This window comes from Xiphophorus hellerii, chromosome 2, assembly GCF_003331165.1.
Source record: "Xiphophorus hellerii strain 12219 chromosome 2, Xiphophorus_hellerii-4.1, whole genome shotgun sequence".
Classification (NCBI taxonomy): domain Eukaryota; kingdom Metazoa; phylum Chordata; class Actinopteri; order Cyprinodontiformes; family Poeciliidae; genus Xiphophorus; species Xiphophorus hellerii.
The window spans coordinates 24,279,514-24,305,361 of NC_045673.1; the positions used below are offsets into that span (position 1 = coordinate 24,279,514).

The window sequence follows — 25,848 nt, forward strand, 5'->3', positions numbered from 1 at the left end:
AGCGTGCCTGAATGTTTATGTAACTCCCGCACACACACATCACACCTCAATGTTTTGGATGGGAGAACGAAATACTAGTGGGTAATCTCGCGAGAGTTCGGGTGGATGTTCCAGCTGGGGTTTGTAGTTTTTTTGTTTTGTTTTGTTTTTTTTTGTTTTTTTATCCGCCGTTGCATTTCATAGTTGCAGCTCTGCCGGATCTGAACGGTGAATCCAGGATGTTCACCTTCACCTGTTTCTTTCTTTTCTGTTGTGATTTCCAGCAGCACGGTGCAGACTGAATACCTAAAATAGTGGAGTGAGTCATGCTTAGCTGACCTCACAGACTGGCGTCCCTTCAGCCAATGGAGAGCCTTCAAACCGTCTCCGTCGGTCGGGAGGCACGCGCACATTCCTCACCAATGAGAGCACCGTTTCATTCATAAAGTGGTATGGGCAGTTTCTTCTTTTTTTTTAATTATTTATTTATAGAAAGCGTGGGTTCGGAGGGTTTCATAATTCTCACTGAAACAGTCCAATCTGTTCGCGTCGGGAGCCAATCACCGGCTCCGAAGGGGACGCTGCCGTAACGTTCCTCCAATCACAGCGCCGCTCCGGGTTCCGAGTTGAACCCACCCTGGCTTTTTTTTTTTCCTCCCCCACACAGAAAAACCTAATGAATGAGGAAAAGCTCCGGGGGATGATTGAGGTGGAGAATCAGCCAATGAGGTGAGGCGGACTGGAAGAGGGACGCCTGCCGCAGCCGGTGAGCAGCGGAAGTGGGCGTGGCACCCTCAAATCAGGCTAGACAAGTGTTGGAGGAGGGGGTGTGGGCAAGGAGGAGGGAGAGAGGTAGGAGAGTGTGTGTGTGTGTGTGTGATGCTACAACCTCCTTATAAAGGAACTCTCTCTCTCACGTTGTGGCTTGGAAACTAGAGCACATTGCCTAAAAATTGAGGTCTCCAGTATTACGCACACACACACTCACATACACACTACACACAAGCCGGAGTCACCGAGAAGCCGCTGCCATGAACCGGGATAGCGTGGATGAGATGATGAGCCGGGCCGAGACGCCTCTCTTCTGGGTCGGCGCGTTCACCGTGGCCTCCCTGGCGCTGTGGCTGCTCTACAGGCTGCTCACCGGCTTTAGGATATGGATCCTGGGGAACGGGCAGCTTCTCACCCCGAGGCTGGGAAAATGGGCAGGTGAGTCGGGTTTCAGCAATTATCACCTCTTCCTCCTCTCCACCTGCCAGTTACATGGCGGACACACAAAACGCCCACCCCCCCCCAAAAAAAGTGGAAGGTACAAACTTCACTTTGCCCTCTGTAAAAAAAAGAAGAAAGAAGCTGCATCCTGATGTCGGAGGGGTGAGAAGGGGAAGGTTGTGTGAGGTTTGGGTGACTGACTTCAAGGATAGGGTTTGTGTTGCGTAACAGGCGCAGGTGAGCTGCTAATTGACTGACAGGATTTTGGGGTTTTATTTGCTCCACTTTTTGGGGGGGAAACAAACAAACAAAAAAACCCATGTGGCTTCAATTGGCTCCCAATCAACCCCCAAATGGAGCCGTGTGGAGGGGTAAAGTGGTGTGTGTCTGTGTGTGTTTGGGGGGGAACGGGTGCCCCATTTTTTTGAGCCGAAATTGCGCAGGCTATGCGCACTTTTCAGTGTGGGGGTCAGCGCTCAACCTTTTTTTTTTTTTTTTTTTTATGACAATAAATTTCACTGAGCCACAGACTGCGAGACAAATCCAGGTACCTTGTAGTTAAAAACGCTACCCACGACTGGAGAGTTTCCGACGCTTTTGATTGACACGTGTCCCATTAAAGTTGTCGGTCCATCGTCTTTGTCGCGTGCGTCTTCAGTCCCTCATCATCTTGGAGTCGCTTCACCCTTAAATGCTGCTCGGATGTTTGAACTCCGTCTGGATTCTCTCGGTGGAGTTTCTGTTATACTGGGAGCAGTGGGGAGCAGTGGTGTCGCCCCTCTTTGGTTTTGACCCACTTCTCCAGTCTCTGGTGAAGACTGCTGCGCAATTTTTATTTATTTATTTATTTGGATTCTTTCTCTTTGGCGTCGGGATAATGTTGGTATTCTGCCGGTTTCATCCAAGGACAACCTGGTGATTTGGGATGACTGTCCATTCTGACGCAATTCTTCTCCGAACTCCTCTAAAAATGTTGTCTATATGATTTTAATTGCTTCTATAAGAGGGGAGATAAATTCTTGCCCCTTCAGGAATGACTAATGCACTCCCAAACCCACCCGCCCGCTGGTGGCTCTGACGGAGTATGCGGAGGAATGCCGCTGCACTGATGAATCATGCTTGTTCATCGTCATCAATTGGGTCTTACAGATTCTGATCACCCCACCCTCCTCCACCCGCTTCTCTTCTCCACCCAGAGAAGGAAGCCATTTATATTCAGGTATGGCACTAACTTCTTACCAAAAGGTTTCTGTCCTGCGTGCTGCGTAACAAGAAGTGACTCATTATGCGTATTAATTGTGATCCTCCTGCAGAGTTCTTCCCTCTTCTTCTCCTTTTATTCATTTTTTTGTGTGTGTTTGTTTTCTGCGAATCGAGCATGACTCAGGGCTCTGGCCCCTTCAGCCGCAGCGGGGATTTACCTTCATCCTAACTTTTCCACGCATGTTCTTTTGCGAAACATGTGAAGTTTGCATGCCACTCCCTGAAACCAATGACCGCCACCAGTCTGACGAGTCTGACGTTCGTCGCCGATCGCAACGGCTGAAAGGATGGCTGTCTTAGGGTGAACGGGTGTGTGTGTGTGTGTGTGTGTGTGTGTGTGTGGGGGTGTGTGTGTGTGTGTGTGTGTGTGTGTGTGTGTGTGTGTGGGTGGGTGTGTGTGTGTGTGTGTGTGTGTAAGCTGTGCGCCATGGATGAGCTGTTCTCAGCAGGTTGGACCTGATGCGCCTGTGCAGCCAGTTCAGCCGGCGGTGGCGATTTTTGTATTTCTTTTTCCGAAACACAACCGGGGGGGGGGGGGGTGACTCAACAACTTAAAAGTTTCAATCTGAGTCACTTTTATTGCTCTTTTTTTTTTTTTAAAGTAGTTTTCCCTTAATCTAATGAGACAAAAGTTTGAAGTCCTGCTCAGCTTCGCATTGCCTCTTAAAAGTCTTAATTTGGGGGCCTACTTAAAGTAAATTTCTCATTGATCTGGTTACGAAATGATGAAAATGGAACAAAACCAGCAGTGCTTATTAAACTGTCGACTTTATCTTGGATCCCACAGAAGTGTAGATGTGTGTGCGTCCTGTTGAGTTTTTGGCAACACGTGTAATGGCAGTGTCTTGTGGCCAGAGCCGACCCAAGAAATTATGAGGCCCTAAGCGGAGTGAGTTAAGGGGGCCAACTTCCGGTTTAGCCCATAGCCACCACAGCTCAACTTACCTTGATGCTTTATGCTGTCCATTTATACCCCTCCCCCTCCCCCCCATTAATATTATTCACAGTTGCATGTCAAACTTGAGGCCCATGGGCCAAATTTGGCTCACGATTACCATTTATGTGGTCCTTCAAGAAAACAAATTGTGCTTAAATATTTATCGATCAAATCAGTTTCTATTTATATAATGCCAAGTTGTGTCGATGTGAAAGAATGGTAAATAATTGTTTTAATTCTTCGAAGTACTCGTGGAATGCAGATATCTGTATTTCAACAATGTAATGGCTGCTTTTCTTAACGCACTCCGAGCTTCATGTCGCCCAAAATGAGTTTGACTCGCCCGCTTTAAGGTACGACTCCGTCAGCAGCCGTCAGGGTGTGGAGGGTCTGTTTAATCAAAGACGGTGATTTGGGCCCAAATCACCGTCCAAATTTGTGCCCAAAAAAACACAGTTTGTGCTAGAAGCGGTTTGTAGCACAAAGTTTCTACAGCAGACGAGCAACTACGGTGCTGACTCCTGCAGCCACGCGAGAAATCCGCCAGTACTTCAAGAACATTTGCTGATGAGGTCGTAAATCGTGATAAAAATCAAGTATCGGCAACAAATTATTTCATTTCAACCCATTCTCACTCGCTACTCGTCACATATTGACGCTTGTGCAGGTCAAAATGACGCGAAGGGGGTACCCGACGCGTTAACATGTGACGCTGAGGGAACCTTCCAAAATCGTCAACATGTGACGCTTTCCCAAATCGTCACATATTGACCCTATTGACGCATGGTCAGAACTCGTCCCAACCGTCCCAACTCGTCAATATATGACGAGTCGGGAGTGAGAATGCGTTGTTCATATTGTCGGGGGGGGGGAGTTGCTTGTTTTGATTTCAAGCCTGAAACAAAAGATCTTGCTGACTTGGCTGATTACCTGGTAGTTATGGTAACTGGCATTTCCTGGTTGGACAGGTTTGAGTCCGATGAGGAATGCTTTCTTATAAAGGTGTTCTGTTTGTTTTTTAACAGGGACGGGTTTTTGTCTCTGTTGAGAAACGGAGTGGTAAAAAAAAAAAAAACTCCGAAGCTTGTGTTTGTGTGTGTGTGTGTGTGCGTGTGTGTGTGTGTGGATCTCTGCAGCTCTTACGGGCAGCTCAGGGATTCCACAGGAGTTTCTATTCAGATGACTGGGACTCCTAGTGGCAGAATAGGAGCATTGCAGCATGAATTAAAACTATTTCCTCTGCCTCTCTTCTTATAGACAGGCTGTAGCTTCCTAACTGATGATGAAGCCATGAGCTTGACGCTCTCAATTCACCCTCGTCCCCTTCCTTGTTGTCCACTTGATTAGAAAAACAAAACAGACTGTATCTTCTTGATAAGGTTAAGCTGTTTACTTCCAAAATAAAAATGACACAAATGTAAATTATGGACAAAAACGAGTACAATAATTATACAAATGAGGTGAAAAACCGCTTCAGTAACTCCCCCACTAACAAAAAACCTCATGTAATTCAATACTGAATTACATATTAAAAGAAGTAATTCAATATGCAAATTTACAAGAGGAACTTGATCTCTAATATTATAAATCCTTTTTTTTTTGCATGAGAGTTTTTAACCTGTAATTTATCATCATGTACTTTTTTGTACCCTTTTTTTTAATCACAATAAACTCAAATCATAAGAAAGATGAACTTAATTTATCCTGAAGATCTGAATGATTTTATCTGAATTTAGACTTCCACACCAAGTATTTCCCCCTTTTTTTCTTTCCCCCAATGCTCAAGTCAGATTCACTTTGCAAAAATGGAAATATTAGTGTAGTTTTCTAAGCTGTTAAAACGTTTTTTTGTTGGGTTTTTTTTTCCAAATCATTTTTGCATCTTTCTAGTCAGATTTGCAGCACTCCTTGGGCTTACCTCGCTCCCCCTCCCTTTCTCCTCCAGTGTCAGACTCCAGCTTGCCATATTATGTAATCGAGCAGTGGCGTCTGCTCCGCTGCCTGCTTGTAAAACGTCATTAGAGGGGAAATAAATTTAGACCGAGGGAAGCTTTTTTAATTTTTTTCTCTGTGTGAGGATGGGAGTCTGATGGGACGCTGCTCCGCTTCCACCCCAACTTCCTCTCTGACATCAGTTTATTCAGAAAATGTCTGTTATGCAAGGAGGATGCAGCCATTCATCAGCACAACTCACGAACCGACAATAAAGGCAATAATAGGAACATTATTTGTTTCCAATGCCAGTTTAGAAACGACGGCTCTGAGAACACGGACATCTGTTTTTAACTGAAGGAAACACTTTATGAATCGGGGTTTCCATGGGCACACATGTGAATGAAATCAGCGACCGGTTCGAGTCCTCCTCTGACCTTTCGCACACATTCTCCGTCCTCAAGTGATCTCTCTCTGCATCACCGTCTCTTTTTTTTTTTCTTTTTCTTAGCCCTCTCACAGCTGGTAATAATGATAGTAGGTTTTTAGCATTTCTTTATTCCCCTACATTTGGTTAATCATTTTAAAAAGACTGACTTTTCCCCTTTATAATGGTTGCTTTGACATTCCTGAATGCCAGCATCAAAAGTGTGACGTTTAAAGCAATTCTTTCCATGGTTAGGTTTTACTTTTCTTAAGTGCTTGTTTTTGAAATGAAACTATAGCTTGCTGTAGAGACGCACTATGATATCATAAATACAGAGCCCATATTGCCGATACTGACACTTTTTATTATTATTGTTGGGTTTGACATATCATTAAACTTCTGATCTGTAGGCATTTTTTGGTTTGAATTTTTAAAAAAAATATTTTTTTAAATTCAAATCCAGGACAGAATTTGAACAAAGATCTAAAAATATACTAACATGACAAATGGTAACGATACAAAAAAGTACAAAATATTATCGTTTGAGAGTCAATTGAAACAATCTTTGAAGGAGAGTTGAGGGAGAAACATACTAAAATAAAATTTCAAAAGAATCTGACACTGAGTATTTGAAATATTATGTTAGTTAAATTTAAATTTATGCTGCAAACAAAGAGAGTAGAGATAGTCGATACAAAATATCAATATTACCAAGTCGGTCTGATGCCTGCGGCGACTCTGTATTAATACCGATATCTTGCATCGACTAGCTCTACTTTTTGTTTGCAGTGTAAATGTACCTTACCGTCTGAAGGAAAACATCTGGACAGTGGAAGAGAAATGTTTGCATGTGTTGGAGAAAGGAAACCTGAAAACAAGTTGTTCCTGTTGTTTTCAAGGTTTATAAAAGTTGCTAACTCTGTGGAAACTGAATTAAATTGAATTGCAACACATCCCCACTTGCAATCACGATTTCCTTACCATATTGGTGTGTTTATCTCGCCTCTCAAGCGATAAGTGCATCAGTGCAACCGTCTCGGTCACGCAGTTTAAGCTTGAACCGCCAGCGTGGCTTGACGCCATCTTGCTTGTCCGAAGAAAATGTGGTCCGTTCAGTTTCAGATAGTTCTTCTAGGACGTTCTCGTAGGAATGTTCTGTATGAAGTTACGCTGTTATCGCATTACATCACCTAGGCTGTGCCCAAATGTTTCTCACTAGATAAACATGAGGGCTGTCGTTGGGTTCAAATAGCTGAACTTTTAACTAGTGATAGAGGCCGGCTTTTAAAGCTTTCTGGCTGCAGGATTAAGAGATTGAAAAAATACAAACGACGGCTTTTGATTTTTTTTTTTTTCTTTTTTCTCCATACAATAAGTGTTGGGAGTCCTGCTCCATAATGAAGTTTTTAAAACAAATAAAAACAAGTAGGCAGAGATGAATAGGGCTGCTTGTAATTGTCACTTTGGAGCTACACTCACTCCCAACTCGTCATATATTGACGCATCGGACGGTCCGTCCTCGTCACATATTGATGCGCAGGGTACCCCTTCCGCGTCAATATGTGACGCGAGGGTTTTTACCCTATGCCTTACCGTAATTTTTGCCCTAAACCTAACCAAATTGTCGGGTTTTGAAGGTTCGGCAGCCGTTGCGAGAACCCTTCCCGTCAATAATCCACGTAAAACATGTGACCTACCCAAATCGTCAACATGTGACGCTGAAGGACCCTGCCCAAGTCGTCACATATTGACGCGAACGGGGTACCCTTCGCGTCAATATGTGACGCATGGTCAGAAATCGTCCCAACTCGTCAATATATGACGAGTCGGGAGTGAGAATGTGTTGTTGCTGCTTTTAGTAAGGAAGAAAAACTGAATTATTTATTGTTCTCTTCTCCCCCAAAATAGATGCAGGTTTTATCTTGAGCAGCTCTGAAGTGCATGTTCTGTTATTTCCCTCCCTTCCCTCTTCACTCCAGTCTCCTTTTGGCCTGATAGAGATTTATTTTAGTCTTGGTTGGACTCCCCTCCCTCCTCCTCCCCCTTCAGCCCATTTCTGTATTTTGAATGTGAACGGTGGGGAGGACGAGAAGAGGTGGGCGATATGGACTTAAAGACATATTTTGTGGTTTTGTAACAAAGTGATAAGAACTATTTATTACTACTTTTTTGTTGTTTTCGGTGACTGCATGGCACAGCAATCCTGGCTCCACAAATATATTGCTCTTGAGAAACATCCCCATTTGTAAAGAAGTGTGATTTGTACACAGGAACTAGATATTTTTATCATATTTTTCATATTTATTCATGCTCTCATTGAAGGGAAAAATCGTAAAAGTAAGAATCTTGAGGATACGGTCAGTTTCGGGACTTCTTAAAAGTCCCGATAAATTCCACTTAACACGTCGTTAATTGGAATTTATCGTCACCGCGATCAATCAAAATCCTAAGAAACTTAAGACGATAAATGATACGATAAATGTCCACTCCTAAGGTTGTATTATTATTATTTTTGGGGACGGGTACCGACCGATTATGTAACGCTGAGCATCATGATGACTGCAGCCTATTTGCAGTCGGCTTCACTAACGCCGGTGTTGTCCCTGTCCTCTGTGCTTGCAGCAGTAATGCAGGGTTGGGTGGAAGTCTCTGGACCGAGCATCCTCCTCCTCCTCCTCCTCGGCGTGGCGGCCACGGTGACAGGTGGCGGCGGTGATGAGGAGGTTGAGGGAGGGATCCGATTGGTATTAGCCAGTGCAGGCGCTGCTATTTTTACTCCCCTGGCTGCTTTTTTTAGACCGTCAGAATAGTGAGCGGGCTGCAGGCAGGGGCTGCTCGGCTGCGGAGGGAGGAGAGGGCAACGAGAGGAGGGGAGACGGAGAAGGCTGGCTGGGAGGGGGGGTAGGGGGATGTCTTACACCTCCTGAATGTGTTGAGCTGCAGTGCAAACGCGCCCCCTTCAGGTCACGCCGGATCCCTGCAACGTTGGGAGCGCTTCCTTCAGAAGGTGCTGGGTATGGGTGGCAGAACATGGACAGCGAGGCAACAGCCAGCCCCCCTCATTACACACACACACACACACACCCACACACACTCGCTCTGCTGTCGTCAGTGCTGCTGTCACTAAACATGGCGGCTTGCGTACACCGCCTTTGTTACGTTGGAGCTTCATGTCACTGATGTCATGCGATGGTCACGTGAGGTGTGGGAGACGGGAGGGGAGGGGGGGGCTTTAATAATGAAGAAAATGCATAATGAGCTTGTGATATTATTATTATTATTATTATTATTATTATTTATTTTTTTCTCTACAGCGATGAATTTCTTAGGACTCGAATGCAGCAGAGACAAACTCGGTTGCTGGGCAATATTTATTGAGAAAATTATATAATGGATGTGAGGAGGCTCGCCATTCAGAAACTGGTTGCGTGAATAAACATAAGCGGCATGTGTGTTTTATTGCCCGACTCCTCCGGGCAAATCGCCTCCGTGTCGCCTTCGCTGTAATTCCCTCCTGCTGTTAAAGCAGCTAAATTGTCTGCAATCGGGGTTTAAAAGGTGACAAATCAAGATGTTTAATCTTGAAATGTGGGGACGCGTATTTGAGTTCCTGGAAAATTTCTGCGGTGCAGATTTTCAATGTACGGCGACTGTCCGCCTGTTGGATAAATACCCGTATCAGTGTGGTCCTGCTTTTAACCCTTAAAAAAAAATGTTCAGGGGGGAAATATTTATTTCATGCAGATCACATCTAATTTACATGTAAAGGGGAAAGAAACAAACAGTTACACAGTGGAGGTTCTTTATTAGAAGCGCACACTTGGAAAATTACAAACCGCATTCCTAAAATGCACGACGTGTCTGACAGGAACGTCAGTCTGAAGCGAACGGGTCAACACGGACTGGTTTGAGGTCGGAGAGCATTCCTGCGTTACTGCTCATCTACGTGAGTGTGCGTGTGTCGTGGTTCAAGCTAATTTTTGCCGTACGTGCATTTTGGTGCATTCTTGCTCCATTCCCAAAAATGAGCAACATTTTTCTTTTTCTTTTTGCACCTGATCGCCAGTCGGTCCAGTGCATCCTGACTGCCACTTTATGGGGGGAAAGGGAAGGGGGAAATGAGTTTCTGATGCATTGAGACTTTGGTTAAAAATGTGATTTTTTTTTACTTAGTTCCTTGAAGGAGTTTCTTGCCGTTTGTCAGAGGGTCTTCCTCCACTTGGACAGATTCTCTTTCCTATAAAAGTATGTCCAGCGTTTTTTTTTTTGTTTGTCTTTTTTTTTGTTTTTTTAATTGCTGCAAACCCCCGTTCCCTTCATGTCGGCAGGGGTACCACCCTCTTCCCCCTCAGCCATTTTTCTTTGCAGCATCTGTAGCCTCCTCCACCTGCAGCTGCAGCCTCAACCAGATTTGGTTCAACCCGTTCAAGCCCATTGAGGCTTTTCTGCCTGGGAGCGTTTCATTCTTAACATTGGGGGGTAAAGGAGGAGGGAGGGTGGGGGTGGAGGTTTAAAAATAACCAGGGATTCTTGCTCTCTCTTTCCAGCTCCTCTCATTTTCTCTCTTCTCCCTCTTCTCCTCCGCTCTGATCTCCATTCTGTAGATCTCCACTCTTTTGTTCTCTTGCTTTGCTCCAGTTCTATTTTTAGCCACCCCTAGGATCCCTCCCTACCCCCACTTCACCCTCCTTCCTCCCTCTCCATGTTCGTCATCACTCCCCTCCTCTCTGCATCTCCCCCACACCCCCCACCCTGTCATCTTCCTTTTTTTTCTTTTTTTTTTTAGCCTTTTGCAAGAGAATGTCCTCTACCTGCATAAATCTTTTTATATTTCATGTCTTTTAAATACCTTTTTATATTTACATGTAGATAGATGTTTTTACAACATATCGTGTGTATGCGTTTGTACACTTGTAAGCAGCACTAAACTCCATGACCGCGCTCTCTGATCATTGAGTTTGGTTGGGGTCGATGGGCAGCACAAGTTTAAAAATAGCTTCTTCTTTTTTTTTTTTTTTTTCCCTTGACAAGGTGAAGCTCTTACTGCCTCCGTCTCCTCAGCCCTTCCTGCTGTCGACTTCTACGAGAATCGGCTGCTTTTACCAAACCCTTTCTTCTCCACACTTGACTTGCCACCGGTACTTTTTGTCCCCCGCTCGTTTTCTGAACTAGGGAGCATCGACGAGTACGTCACAAAAAGCAAAGTATAGGGTTTGCTCAAAATAATAAAAAAAGAAACTTTATTGATACCAAGCTAAATGCTGTTGTAGCTCATGTTAATCCAAGATCCTTCTGAGTTGTTGAAAGCTGTGGACAGGAAGGATTCTTCGCCCTCTGATCTTGACTTTGAGCTGATTCGGTACGCTCCTCGGTAACTCCATGTCTCGCTCTCTAGATGCTCTATTTTTTTTCTATCGGTTTCTTTAGATCACTGTTTTTTTATTTTATTATCATTCTTCTGGTGGGGATGGTGTTCACACAGAAGTACATGCCGTCCACACGCTCAGCCATGGTATAGATGTCGTCTTCATGAGGCTGGCAAAGAGCAATCCGATCTGTAACCTCAAACCAACCCTCTAGGGCGCAGGGGTGGGCAATCCTGGTCCTCGAGGGCCGGTGTCCTGCAACTCTTAGATGTCTCCCTGATCCAACACACTTGAATTAAACAGCTGAATCACCTCCTAAGTGCAGTCAAGTTCTCCAGAGTCCTGCTAATGACCTCATTATTTGACTCAGGTGTGTTGAAGTAGAGATGCATCTAAAAGTTGCAGGAGACCGGCTCTTGAGTTGCCCACCCCTCCTCTAGGGCTTCTTTTGGTTTCTCACCGTCTCCATCCTTTTTGATGGAGACGGTGTGTGTGATGCAGATTTTTTTTTTTTTACCCAATTTTTGAAGTCAGCAATATGTTTACAATTTAAAAAGCAGAAATATTGTCTGGTTACTTGCTGTCTTATTTTTCTTATTTATTTGAACAAAGTATGAACCAACTGAGAACAAAATGGGGGGATGACAAGAAAATGTGTATTATTCAGGACATGACAGGAGTGTAAGTGAGGGAAGAACAAACCTGACACACACACACACACAAAAAAGCTCAAATTGACTGATTTAATGAAACACCTCTACAACATCTGGATGCACAGACTTTCCATATCTAACCCATTTTCCCCAGCAGATGAATTTTATTGCAGGGTGTGTTCAACTGAATTTGCGTCGACTGTCTTTTTGCACAGTAAGATCTTCTGGCTTGACTCCATAACGAGGCGTTGACTGATGCAAGTGGCTAAACCTGCTGCTGGGTTGTAACTTTTGTTTGAACAAAGATCTGATTTGCGACTGCCTCATCGAGAGGAAATTCAGTCACTAGTTGTCGTTGTTGTTTTTTTCTTCCTGCACTGAAGCGTGACTGAGTCATTGTAACGGTTGGCTTATATTTGTCACACTTAGAAATTGTGATTTCAGTTGAAATATTTTAAGTCCCAGCTTTGAGACTCTTGATATCACCTTGGTCAGAGTCGTACTGTGAGCTTGTCAACTTTAACCTCCACTGACCTCTCGCTTCGTTTCCTCTCGTTTCTCCCCAGTTGTGACGGGAGCCACGGACGGCATCGGGAAGTCCTACGCGGAGGAGGTGAGGCTCCCTGTGCCTACTGTTTTTTTTTTGTTTGTTTGTTTGTTTTTTTTCCTTTCTTGGAAAATCTGAGATTCATGCACATACTCTGTTCACTCACAGGTCACAGTAGGGAGAGAGTGTGCAGGCATATCTAAGCGCACACAGACTTGTTGCACCCAAATATGATGATAATAACAATAATAATAATAATAAATCCTACATCCAAAAGCTGCACAGATTTGGTTGTTTCCTAGCTATTGCTGGTTTTTGTTGTGTAGGTCTGACCGGTCGTTTCTGATATTTTTAATTCTAAGGATGATGCTATGATGTGCGCAAGAAGAAAATATGTGGAGGTGTTTCTTGATTACTTTATCTTCACTACATACAATTTTTTTAAAAAAAGGATTGGAACCATCCAAGCGTATGTCCCTTATCTTTATTTGATTTAATATATAGATCCTTTAGTGATAAATCTAAAGGGCAGAACTTTAAATGCAGTCTAAGTTTTGGGCTTTTCGATCTGAGCCAGTCAAGTCTAATATGATTTTGATCTTTTTTTTTAATTTTTATTAATGCACCTTTGGCTGTTTGCACCTCAGATGAGATTGGTACCTTTTTTTTTTCTTCTTTTTTTTTATAGTGTCCATTTACAAAAAGGCAGTCTCTCACCTCTTTAACCTCTCAGCTATTCTACAATAAAAGCATGTTGAGCATTTGACCACCTCTGTACCCACCATCAGTAATAAAACTACCTGTTCTTCATCATCATCATCATCATCATCATTCCGGTTTCTTCTCTCTGACTTGCAGTTGGCTCGTCGAGGGTTTGCCATGATGTTGATCAGTCGCTCCCAAGAGAAGCTGGATGACGTCGCCAGGTCACTTGGTAAGTGTTGACCCGAATGAAGCTGATTGTTTGGCGGCTGGTTTCTGTTTGGGCCTGGGAGCTGGACGTGTGAGCGAGGTGACGCTCTGCACGTCTGCACTGCTTCCCCAGTTTGTCAGATGTCGAAAATAGATTTCTGACATTTGTTCCGTTAAAACTTTGAAATGTATTTTTAGCAGAATAGATTATTGGATTCCAAACAGGGAGGGTAGAGATTGCTCAGGATGTTCTGGCTGATTTCAGTCTTTTTGAGCTGTCTGCTTAACTATTTCAGAGATCTATTTTTAGAGATTTGTTTTCTAACCTCCATGCTTTTAATGATCATAATTCAAAGATGCTTTATTTATCCCAAATGGAAATTAAATGTTGTTGCAACTCCGATAATCCAAGTATCTCTAGAGAGCTGCTGTGGATGGAACGATCTCCGGTAGCACTGAGTCTTGCAACAAAGCTGAAGAAGCCTCTGACTGAAGACTATATGACCTTCTCATGACTCTCATGAAATGCTAACAGCTCAGTCTTCAGAAATGACAGAGTAACAGCAATATGTACTGGATGCCATCAGTTGTTAGCAAGCACTGCTAATCCACCTCATTTGTTTTTGCTGCTCCTCCTTAAATCTCTATTTTCACTATAGAATTAAAAAGCCGGTCAGAGAGACGTTGGAGTAGGGGAGTGGACCAGACATAAAAGGTTGATGTTTTCAAAATGATCGGCGTATTAAACCATCATTCATCACGTACTCCAGTTTCAAAAATGTACCGACGGAAGTGAAAAGCTTAAAGTGACAAAACAGCAACTTGATTCTGAGGCTGTTATCTGCCATCAGTCATGCTCTGGCTACCTGGCAGGTCATAAAAACAACATTTGTCTCTTTGATAGCTTCTTAAGGTTCATTCACAAACAGCCTTGTTTGTTCCACTTCAAAGGAACTCTGGTTCACTTGCATAGACAATCCAGTTGGTTTGAGGAGGTGTGAACGTGTAATTGCACTCTGATGCAGACCTAAAGTACAAACCTAAAAAAACCTTGGTCTCAGTACACTTGAAGTAAACTCTGGTGCGGTTTGAATGCATATGTGAACGAAGACCACTTCAATAGCAGGAAGCGGGCTGCGGCGCAGGGCTTTCTGGGTAATTGCAACCAACTCAAACGTGTGGGCTTACCTCTGGAGGTAGACGTGGCTGGTGGTCTTTCACCAGGCCCAAGAGAAATTCCACAACCGCTAAAATCTGACACGACTCCTTTCTGTGAAGAAGTTGCGTTCAGCGTCGTCTTCAGAGTGTTTTTTTGTGTCATTTGCTTCAGTAGTTCTTGGTGCAGCGCCGCCACAGGTGAGGGAGTGAACAGTTTGCACTGCCAGATTAACCAAAACCTTTGAACGGTGTGAAAGCAAATGTTGCACTTTTGACCCCAGATCCAACCAACGCTACTATGAGACTATCAGGTGTGAAAACACCTTATTCCTCTTGACACCTAACTGATGCTGAAAACGGTTCTGGGGCTCCACAAGTCACAGGAAGATTATCTAGCAACTGTTAGCGTGGTACTGAAGAGGAAAGGGGAGGAAGCTATCGTTTTTTGTTTTTTTTTTTTAAGAGTGGCTCGCCTTTCACGGAATAATGTGCCACAGCTGTGGCACATTAAAAATCACACAAGTTCTTTGCATTGCACAACTCGACTGGTGATGAAATGGTTGCGTACACAAACCTGTTGTTTTACTTCCTCTTTGTTCAGAGGGAAGAAGGGATTAATATCCGCCCTGCTTCGAGAAACTGCACCAACTTGTTTCTGTGTTCACATTTCCTCCTGCCTGCGATGGGGATCTGTCCACCTCTCTGCTCTCTGTCCAGATTTTGGCTGCATGACGAGCGTGCCCCGTCCCTCCGTCAACGGTGCCCTCTCTCGGCGACTCGCCGTCTTATTCCCATCCGTTTCTGACAATTTCCCACAGCGCGGTTTCCCCCTGTCGTGCCTCCAATCGACAGAGGGGGCTGATGGGTAGTCACGAGCGAGGAGCGGCTCCTCACGATTAGCCTGAGAAACCCAACCTGCCTGACACGTAACCTGGCAACCCTCCCTGTCCCGCCTGTGATTGTTTTTTTGTGCGTTTGGGGTTTTTTTCCGCCATGTTCCACGCAGACTTATTTCAATCTCAGTTTCTTCTATACAGTCTCACAAAGTCACCATGGGAGTTTCTGTTTTCGTCCCTGATCTTTGTCGTCTTCAACATGCAGGAGGCTCTTACTACTTTTGTCAAAGTCAGCCGGACGTTTCAGACTTTATACGTTGTAGTCCACCCTTAAGTTGTTGTTGTAGTTGAACTCTCTCACACTTTTTATACTTTGTCTTTTGTTAAAAAAATTTATTTATTTTTTTTCTGGATCCAGATCTGTAGAGCGTAAGCCGACTCTGACTGAGCTCATGTTTGAGGTTCTTCCTCTGCTAAACGAGTCTTTGGACAATGGGTTGTAACTGCAGCAGACGCTTCAAACATAAGGCAGAGGGGGTCGAAGAAGACAACCACTCTAGTTTGTTGGTGCACAGCGCCCTCTTCAGTTCATGTCCGACACTGACTGGGAACAAATCTTGTAACAGGAACATCCTGTTGGGTCTAATTTAGGGAACTTGGGACTTTAAACATGCACTGTTTTAACCATCTTATTTTTATTTTATTTGTTTTCCTCTTGAGAACAAAAAAAAAAAACTCTCACCTTTCTGCGTAATTGTTACTGAGAAACAAATGAACTCTTGTTTTCCTCTCACAGAGGAGCAGTTTAAGGTGGAGACCAGGACGATCGCTGTCGACTTTTGCAGACTGGATATTTACTCCAAAATTGAGGAAGGACTGGCTGATCTGGAGATTGGGGTTCTTGGTAAGAGCTGATTTGTTTTGTTCCTCATTTATTTCTCCGTGTCAATTTACTCTCATAGTGCAGTATCTGTCGATATTTATCCTGCTTCGTGTAACTTTCCTTAACTCTCCTTTTCAATTATGTTTTCTTTTTTTTTTATTAATGATTACATCCTGGATCCCAAATGGATAATTTTGAAAATCTGTATTTAATGGTCACAGATTCAGATGTCCAGCCAAGGAAATTCTGTACTTTTAATGTCTTCCCTTCAAGTTCATCAAAAAAAACTCCCTCTAGCAACGCACCAACCATGTTATTTGATCTGTGTTTGCCGCTTTTATACAAATCGGATGAAGGTTGGGGATCCGATCTTTGATGCATACATGGAGAAAATCCCTCAAGTCCTTTTGTTGTTTTTATGAAACGCCTTCGAATCCTGCAGAAGCAAATCCTCTTCTTTTAGCCTGCGTGTCATGATTCTTTAGAAATATTCTTTCTAAGCCTAATCGCAAGTCTCCTAGCTGATGTGGCGGAAACTCAAAATCGAGACGATTGAATCTGGAAAAGTGTATAATTTTGACATTATGACCTGCGGGAATCCCAGAGAGATGCCAGAGATTAAAACGTCTCCCGTAAAACCAAAAAATACAATTGGAAAAAGTTGAGAATCTCTTTTTAGATTTCGTTAAATCTTCATAAAGTGTTGGAGCCTGACATGTTCCACAGAGAGAAGCTTAGCTTAGCTTTACTATTGTAAACTTTGGGGTTTGTGTTTTATGCTGTTGGTTACATTGTGAATGTTGCTGAATGAGGAGATGGAATTGTCTTGAAATTGCATAAATGGGACATCTTTTGTAGTTTGACTTTGGATCGGTTTATTTGTGTCATGGTGTACCATGTCTTCTTCCATCCATACCCTCTCAATCGGGTATTATGACCGTTTGACCAGAGACATAAAATCTCATACTTACTTTTTTGCATGTTTTTACGGGGGGGGACAAAAAAAACTGCACTACTTCTTGAAGTCATTCAGAAACATTTCAACAAATCTTTATTTTTCTGTCGCTTTAACAACATCCCCGGGGTCAGGGAGGGGTGTGTGTGTGTGTGTGTGTGTGTGCGTGCGCCAAACGGTGACGTTGGCCGTACATCTACAGAGTTCACGCTGCACTCTTCAGCTGAACATTTAAGGAACTCTTTGTTCTTTTTATGATACCAGTTTTGCTCCACTGGTTGCAAGGTGTGGCTGTCTGCCGTTTTGTGAATCCCTTCCCTGTGCTTGCTGGCTTTTGCTGCCACCTTGTGGTTGATGGAGATGATTTATTTCTTCTTCTTTTTTTTTTTTAAACTCTGAAGCTCTAACATGTTTTATGAAAACAGTGGATTAATTTTCCTCTCCCTCCGCTCTTTCTGTCAACAGTTAATAATGTAGGTGTTTCCTACCCCTACCCTGAGTACTACCTCCACATTCCTGATCTGGAAAATGTGAGTAAATCTGTTTTACTGGTGGGGGTGGGGGGAATATCCTGAAATCGAGTCTTTTTTTTTTTTTTTTCTTCTCTTTAAACAAATACCTCTTTAATTATTAAACTTTATTATTATTAAACTCTGAATCTGAACATACTTTCTCTGCGTTTCAGTTCATCACAAACACCATCAACGTCAACATGACCTCTGTGTGCCAGGTGAGGATTCTGCTCCATTTTTCTTTTCTTTTGCTAATAACTGCAAATTGTCCATCAGTGCCGTGACCCAAAGCCAGCCTGTTGCTTTTACCTTCCATACTTTCCTTTTCTTCTACTTTCCCCCCCCCTCCTCCTCTTGTTCTTCCCACCGTGGTACCTGCAGTGTCTCAGTTGTTCCCAAAGCAACGGTGGACTACACCATCGCTGTCTGTGCTCGCCACCCACGCAACGCTTTCTCTCTGCTGTTTTGTTTTTTTCTGTCCATCTCTCACCCTGCTACTTTTAATCCTTTTCTTTTTCTTTTCATCTTTTTTCTCCTGCTATTGTTTGTTTGCAGTTATTAATACCGACTGAACTTATTGTGTTTCTTTTTGTTTTGTTTTCTAGATGACTCGCCTGGTGCTGCCCAAAATGGTAGAGAGGTGAGTTGTTGGGGCTTCCATGTTTTGCGACATGACTGCAGTCAAACAGCAGAGTGCTGAGTGGTGGAGTGAGGCACACACACCTCAGCTAGGATCGCCACAAATAATTATCATCTTCTGAGAGGAATGCTGTTTATATATATTTATATATAAACCAGACACTTTTCATTAGGAAGTGGGATGAGAAATTAGTTTTGTTTCTTCTTCTTCTTCTTTCTCCATCACTGCATCTCTTTCCTTCTCCTCCTTTGTTCCAATGCTGACAAGCTTTCAATTCACACAAAGTGCTCTTCCCACCCGATTGGCTGCTCCGTTCCCATGTGATTCCCGCCGGCCAATGGAAACGGAGGCACATTTGGTGCCGTGTGAGGCTGAGGCTGTAGCGTCTTCACTACGTCACTGCAGCAACAGGCTGCCATGGCAACGCACACAGGGCACTGCCATCCCCTGTCTCTCTCTGTGTGCATGTGTGCAGGATTAACTTTCTGTGGAATTTGCCATAATTATCAAAATGTATTAAGAAAGAAGTTTGCTTCTGAGGAAGAAATGTGATGCACAGAATGCTTTCTGTTTTATCTGTGCTCTGCTGGATTCCTACAGTCTGAAAATATCTAGAATTTAGGTGTAATTTATTATAGAAATAGAGGGGAAATGTTTGCATTTTCAGACTTTATTCTCCGCTCCACCTTCTAAAAGTTCTGCTCATTCTGAGTATTTATTGTTCTTTTTGTTGTTCTGCTCTTCCCGAATTTACTGATTGAGCTTTTGTTTCTCTCTCAGATCCAAAGGCGTCATCCTCAACATCTCCTCTGCCAGCGGCATGTACCCCGTCCCGCTGCTCACAGTCTACTCTGCAACCAAGGTATGCGCTTAACCCGTTGCTGTCGGCACCTCTGGTAAGGATGTGAAATCATAAAAATCACCTGATGCAGCAGTAAAATTATGTCACACTAAAACAAAAACATAATAATATCCAGACTTCCTTTGGTGTGCATTCATTTACCGGAGCGAAAATATCACACGAGTCTGATGATCGGTAATCGGATGTGGCCACTGGCACAACCCACGACAGGAAGCAGTTTGGAGATCATGTCGTGGTTTTAGTGGCTTATCGCATGAACAAACTTATTAAAGTGTGATTTTTTTTTATTCCATTTATTTAATGGACACAGTGCAATTGTAAAAAATTTTTTGGCGACATTAGTGGAATAACGACAAAGTTTTACGCACATTGTACCTCGCGGTGGCTTATCAATATCCCTTTAGCAGTCAAGTCTGATCAGCCTGAACTTGTTCAGTGAGATGCTTTGGTACAAAGACATTTATTTTGGGACTTTTTGCACATTTTTCTACCATGGATACCAACAAATTTTGCATAAGTAGAGGTAGGTCGCTTAAAACAGTAGCTGCTTCTGCAAACTGATGTAGAGTCTTTATGGTGAAACGTGTTGCAACTTACTTTAGGTTAAAATCTCCAGACAAAAACAATGTCTGAGTTTAAAAAAAAAGAAACGACCATAATGATGGACTTATTTTGCACTCTCCCTTTGATAAAAGTTAACTTAAAACCACACTAAGGTCAAACCGACCACTCGGCAGCATTCGGCACGGCGATGTCTCATGGGTATTTTTAGTGCCATACGTTCAAAATGGCTCCTTCTTCTCTGTGACTTTTTATTGCTGATGAAAAGCTTGACTGTATTTTACGCCTCCGTTGGCAGGCGTTTGTGGACTTCTTCTCCCGCGGCCTTCACGAGGAGTACAGACGGCAGGGCATCATCATTCAGGTTGGTTTGGGCCTCGTCTGCTGAGACTGGGTCATTACTTCATCTTGCACTGTACTTTTTGTTTGGTTTTTTTGTTGTTTTTTTTATGAGTACGCCATGCCCAGGCAGTTTTGATGTAAAATGTTGATGTATGGAGCTGAGAAACCGGTAGACATTACAGCAGTAAAGAATTTTGATTCCTTCTTGAATTTTGATCCACAACTCCTAATCCCTTATGTGATAAGATTGAAGGAGACTTAAAATGTGCAGCTTTTTAAAGTCCTTCCTCTGAAATAAAGTGTATCTATTTTTTTTGTTTTTTGACTAAAAATGATAATAAATGTCATAAGTTTTTGCTGGACAATAAATCGTCCCTCAAGTTATTGCAACGAACTTTTTCTGAGGACCATTTTCAGGTAATATAATAATAATAATAATAATAGTGATAGTAATCCAAGAACACGTTCTCAAAGATCAATAAACCTTCTTCTGTACATTTAACTCTGAAACTGGAAGACATTTTAGCCAAAGTAAGTAAACAAAACAAATGACAAATAAAATTAATCTGTAAACAAAATTGTCCTTTAAAAAAATAAAGTCCATTTGCGACCAAATCACCAGACTGAAGACTTTTGACGGCCTGTGTTCGGTAGAAAGAGACGGAGAGAAAAGCGCAACGATAAATCATGCAAATTTATCATTAATTTATCATGTGGTTGATTTCTTGTGACGGGCCTAAATTTGGCTCTGGGGAACCAAGAGCCAAATTTAGCTGAAGACATAGTTGGTGATGGAAACATGCTTCACATAAGACTGGGCTTTTCTGTTCAGCACTCTGGTGCACTTATGCCACCTTGTGGCCAAAGTGTTCATAAGTGTGATGTTACAAGAGATATTTTAAGTTGAACTGCATTTTTATGTGCTGTAATTCTGTCTTTTCTCTTTTATTTCTTTTAAAGAGTGTGCTTCCCTTCTTTGTGGTAACCAAAATGACCCGCATCAGGAAGCCCACCCTGGATAAGCCCACCCCAGAGCGCTACGTAGCAGCTGAGCTCAACACTGTGGGTCTGCAGAGCCAGACTAACGGCTACTTCCCCCACGCTGTCATGGTATGGAAAACAAAAAAGTATCTATTTACAGTTATTGAAAGAGAATACCTAAGTTAAAATTACTGTTGTTCAGTGTAAAGCTTGAAAATACTTTTTTCCTCTACTCTGTGTTTGGCATTCGTTTAATTAATTTCTGGACCTTATTAGGATGGATTAAAAATATTTGCCCAGGATGAACACAAGCCACTTCAATGGCTTTTGAAAATCTAAATTCAAGTGTAAAAGTTCAAATCTCTTCACGTTCAAGTCCTTTATATTTGGGGAAACTTTTTGTTGCCATCAACCAGCTTCTGGCTTAGTCATAGCTGGATATTTGACCATGCTCTTTATCAAAAATGGTGGTTTAAGTTGGTTTCCTCACACACAGCCCTTGTATTTAGCAGAGTAAATACATTTTCTTTGGTGTTGATGTGGGGGCTTGTCCGGGATCCTAATATTGGCCTGCTTTACCCATTACGAAATAAGTTTGGGTGTGACTTTTGAAATCATTTTTTTGTAGACGTGGTTGAAGGTGAAGCTGAAAAATTTTAAGATGGTTGTCTTCTTTTTGCATCGGCACAGTGCGTTTGGATGTGTAGCCGTCTTCAACTCATGCACCGTGGTGCTTCCTGTACAAATTGTCCGATTACCTTGCTTCCGAGTCTGACGGTTTGGGTGAAATGTTTCAGATTTGGACACAGATGGGTGTTCCAACAGCACATTGAAAGAAATCAAAGCAGTCTATCAAGCTTCTGGAATATTCTAGATTTTACCCTTATTGAAACGTCTGTCATAATGAAAAGTACAGCTTGTGCAACAAAACCAGTCAAATTAAATTAACCACCAACTTTGCCAGAATCTTGATGCATTTTTTAGAGGACTGTCAAAGTTAATGCATACAATTAATCTGAACATTTTAATGTGTTATTACATAGCTCAAATGAATGGAACTACCTGTTTTGGCCTTAAAGCCTTTCTCCCACCTAGTTCACAGCAGCGCATTATAGGCTCAACACATGGGGAGCAACAAACGGCAAAAGCGGAAAGTTTTATGCAACAGAAGTTAAAAATTTTTCGTTGCCAGCCCACGTTTGCACATCTACTTGTACGAGCTTGAATTTCACATGCACGAATTACATCAATCGCTCGGCTGGACGAGGACAAGCGACTGTCGCCTCATCACAGAGGCCCCATGGAGAAGCACGTTTCTATGACGACTCTTAAAACAAAATGACTTTCCTTAAACCTTCCTGGAGATAAAGACCTGGAAAACTGACAATCTTCAGGAATGCTTGGATTGAGAAAATAAAGATTTTCTTCAACATTTTTGTGGAAAATGTGCATACGGTGGTGGCTTTGATATGGGCTGTATGGGCATTTGCTCGGGGCGGCATCATAAAGGAGTGGGGCACCGAAGAACTAGAAAATGAAACCTTTTAGTTTTCCTGTGAATAAGTTTGCTACTACTAGCATGCATGTGTAGTAGAGTAAGTTTCCCATAGTTGTTGAGTCCCAGGAGACTACATAATCTGCTTTCTAATACAAAAAATAAATAAAACACCAGATAATTAGTTGGAGAGTGTCAGAAGGAGGGGCTTGCCCCGGGTACCATTCCTGCAAGAACCACAACTCTGTGCACATTTATACTTCAAGCTTGTTAATCACAACGGTAGAGTGTGATTAATCTGATAAATAAAAAATAAAATTAGTCTATATTTGACTCCAAAGTTTAATGTTGCGTGTCTGTGTTAAACGCATGTCTCCTGCTTGCAGGGTTGGGTGACCACCCGGCTGGTGCCGAGCAGCATCGTAATCTTCCTGGGGGCCAGAATGAACCGCCTTCAGCGCACAGGATACCTGCACAGGAGGAAGCTGCGGGAGCAAAGGAACGGAGCCAGTCTGAAAACTGAATAACGGCAAGGCCGCAGGCGACACAGGCAGCCGCTCCTTTTTCGGCCGAGACTGTGCGTAAGGAAGTACGTTGGTGTGCTTCCATCCTCTGGAGCTGCCTTGAAATGTAACCCGTTTTGTGCCTTGAGTAAACGTGCACAGCAGACTTAAATCTGCGATAATCTGCCCCTGATGTCTGTCTGGGTAGGTGTGGCCAAAGAATTCAGGAAGTTGTGTGGTATAAAGTGCTAGTTTGTTTTTTCTTTTTTTGGTCATCGACACTAACGGTGAAAAATAACAAAGCAAATCGAAGACCAAACGCTGCTATATTAGGCAGTGAAAAATGGTGATGGGCATATTTTTTATATATATACTTATTTATTGTCTATTTGTAAGATGCACATGTAAAACACAAAATCTGCAGCACCAGCGTTGAACCTAGTTCTCTTTACTAATGTAAGATATATATAAAAAAAAAAAACAGGCAGTTTCTGCTTTTATTATTCCTGTTTTTTTCTTACTCTGCTTACATTCCCCCTGTTTTTTCTTCTTTTTTTTTGTTTGCTGATCTTGTGTCTTGCAGACTATTTAAAGTGTCACTGTGGTGGGTTGTATTTGTACTGACGTGTCGCCTTTTCCATGCTAGTCTATTCAAATTCTTAGTTTCTTTTCTTGTAATATTGCTAGAAACGGTTGGATTCAGTGACGGTGTGGTTGCTTTGATTTATCATGACAGGATCTTAAATGGGAATAGTGAACTCTTTTCTTTTTTTCTCCCAATCACTTGACTGTTATTTTTGGTAGTTTTCTTTAATGTATCGGAATGGCTCTAATATTGACAGATCCCTCTGTTAAATGCTGAGCAAATATTTAATTGGAGTTTTTTAATATCACCAAACTAAGGTTGTAGCATCATCAGCTTTTCATCTGCGATTTTTTTTTTACGATTGATTAGTTCAGATGCCACAAAGTGTTACATTTTCAAAAACAAACGATGCAAGTGTTTTGTTTTGTTTTTTATTATATATACTTGATGCCTGCTGCAATACTCCATATGATGTGGTCTGACCTGGACCTCTTGTGGTATTCTTGTGAATTTTTTTTTCTAGTCTTTTATATGCCTTACAAATAGAGTTCCAAATGTAAAATGTATTAATTCTGCTTATCTTTTCTACCGTTTGTTAATAAAAAAAAACTTTGGCAGAATAAGCTCTGTGTTGTTTTGTGTGTATGAGCATGTTTAAATTAGACATGTTTTGTACTACTTGTCATTAAAGCTAAAGTATGCAGCTTTTATCCAGAATGTTTTTATACATATTTGTTAAAACTGTCACCATGGAGTGAAAGTATGTTGAGACAGGTAATCTATGAATAGGTCAATCTCCTCCTTGACCTTACTAATGCTGTGGGATGAAATGCACAGCTGCTGGTCAAAAACAACCAATCAGGGCCATGAGGAGGGTCTTAGCGCTGTCAATCAACCTCATGCACTTGCTGATAAATGTATTAATGGTGAGAAACAACTTACCTTTATAGGAAAACTGTTTATCTGCCCTCATCGGTGGCTATGCTAACTAGCCTTAGCATTCACTATTGGCTGACAGGGAAAAGCTCTAGCAGAGGGCAAGTAAAGAGGGTGAGGGCACCAGGTGAGATCGACAGCGCTAACACCGCCTCCTGGCTCTGATTGGTGGGTTGGTTGTTTCTAGTTGGTGGTGGGAGAAGGCAGAGAAGCTTTATTTATTTTTCTCTCAAATTGTCTGTCTCCTACCATTCAGTGCTTAAGAGTTGGAGATGAGTGAATGCTTTGCTGAACAATCTGGGCTCTACGTTACATTTGGATTTAAAATTTTTAAATCGCAATGAGATTTGCTCTAAACCAGAATGAAGGTGGTCAGAAGTAGTCGGATTTGACAGCCTTAGTAACTATTGTGCTTTATTGGTTGACATTCATTCTCAGATTTTATTCGCAAAATTGTGCCAGTACAATGGCACAATTTGAACAGTACAAAGTTCAGAAATACTTTATTTATCCCAAAGGGAAATTGAATGTTGTAACTCATCTAAGTGTTTTCTATGGATTGCAATGATGTGGGAGTGACAGTCAGTCCTGCAACGAATGTGACAAGGACGGGGCAGCGGGGTCATGACTGCCATGACATGCTAACTGCTCAATATCTGGGCAGCAGAAATGATATTTCCCAAAACTAACATAACAGAGATTTTCCAACATGCTGACGATGCAATCCTTCCTTCAATGCATCATGATCCATTTAGTGTGTTAAAGGCACTTTTAGATGTTTATTTTTATTTTTAAGAGACTTGAAAGTGTAACACACCCCTGTGAAAAATAAAAATTAAACTTTCCAAATATTGACATTTATTCTGTATAGTTCAATTGAAGTACAGTGGCCTGGTTACGTAGATGTCCAGACCTTGACCATGAAGTCAAACAGATACGATGTATATACTTAAAAAGCCTGACCCATCAAAAAATAGTCAGACAATTCTGATTTTTTTAGAACTAGGATCTTCATGAAGCCTTGAAGCAAAATCTAAAAAATATTTTTTGCCATGTCATTTACTTTATGATATATTTTTTGTATCAGATTTGATACGGCAGGTTTTTCTTAGAACTTCTGGCTCACAACAATGTGAGTTTTAGATGCAAAAACAAATGTTGCCTATAACATTTGGAAAATATGGAACACTTTAGAAAGTTTTTCTTCCGTTTTTTTTTTTTTTCCACCAACAACTTTTTATAGGCATTTATTTCACATCGTGGTAGGAACCAAAAGAGTTTCTGTCCTTGTTCAGGCAAAGCTGTACCTTACACTTTTTACAGTAGATGTGTGCAAAATGATTTCAAGAACAGTACTTGCATCTCTGTTG

At 42.2% G+C, this 25,848-nt stretch overlaps 1 protein-coding gene across 1 annotated transcript; it reads left to right on the forward strand.

The window, feature by feature from the left end:
* Positions 1–837: 837 nt before the first annotated feature.
* hsd17b12a (hydroxysteroid (17-beta) dehydrogenase 12a) lies at positions 838–24,165 on the forward strand. The gene is made up of 11 exons (XM_032589558.1): positions 838–1,188; positions 12,336–12,382; positions 13,175–13,250; positions 16,019–16,126; positions 17,526–17,590; positions 17,746–17,790; positions 18,178–18,212; positions 18,993–19,074; positions 19,934–19,999; positions 20,938–21,087; positions 22,840–24,165. Exons 1-11 carry the CDS (start codon positions 1,011–1,013, stop codon positions 22,978–22,980), a joined length of 993 nt encoding a protein of 330 aa, XP_032445449.1. The 5' UTR covers positions 838–1,010; the 3' UTR covers positions 22,981–24,165.
* Positions 24,166–25,848: the final 1,683 nt, after the last annotated feature.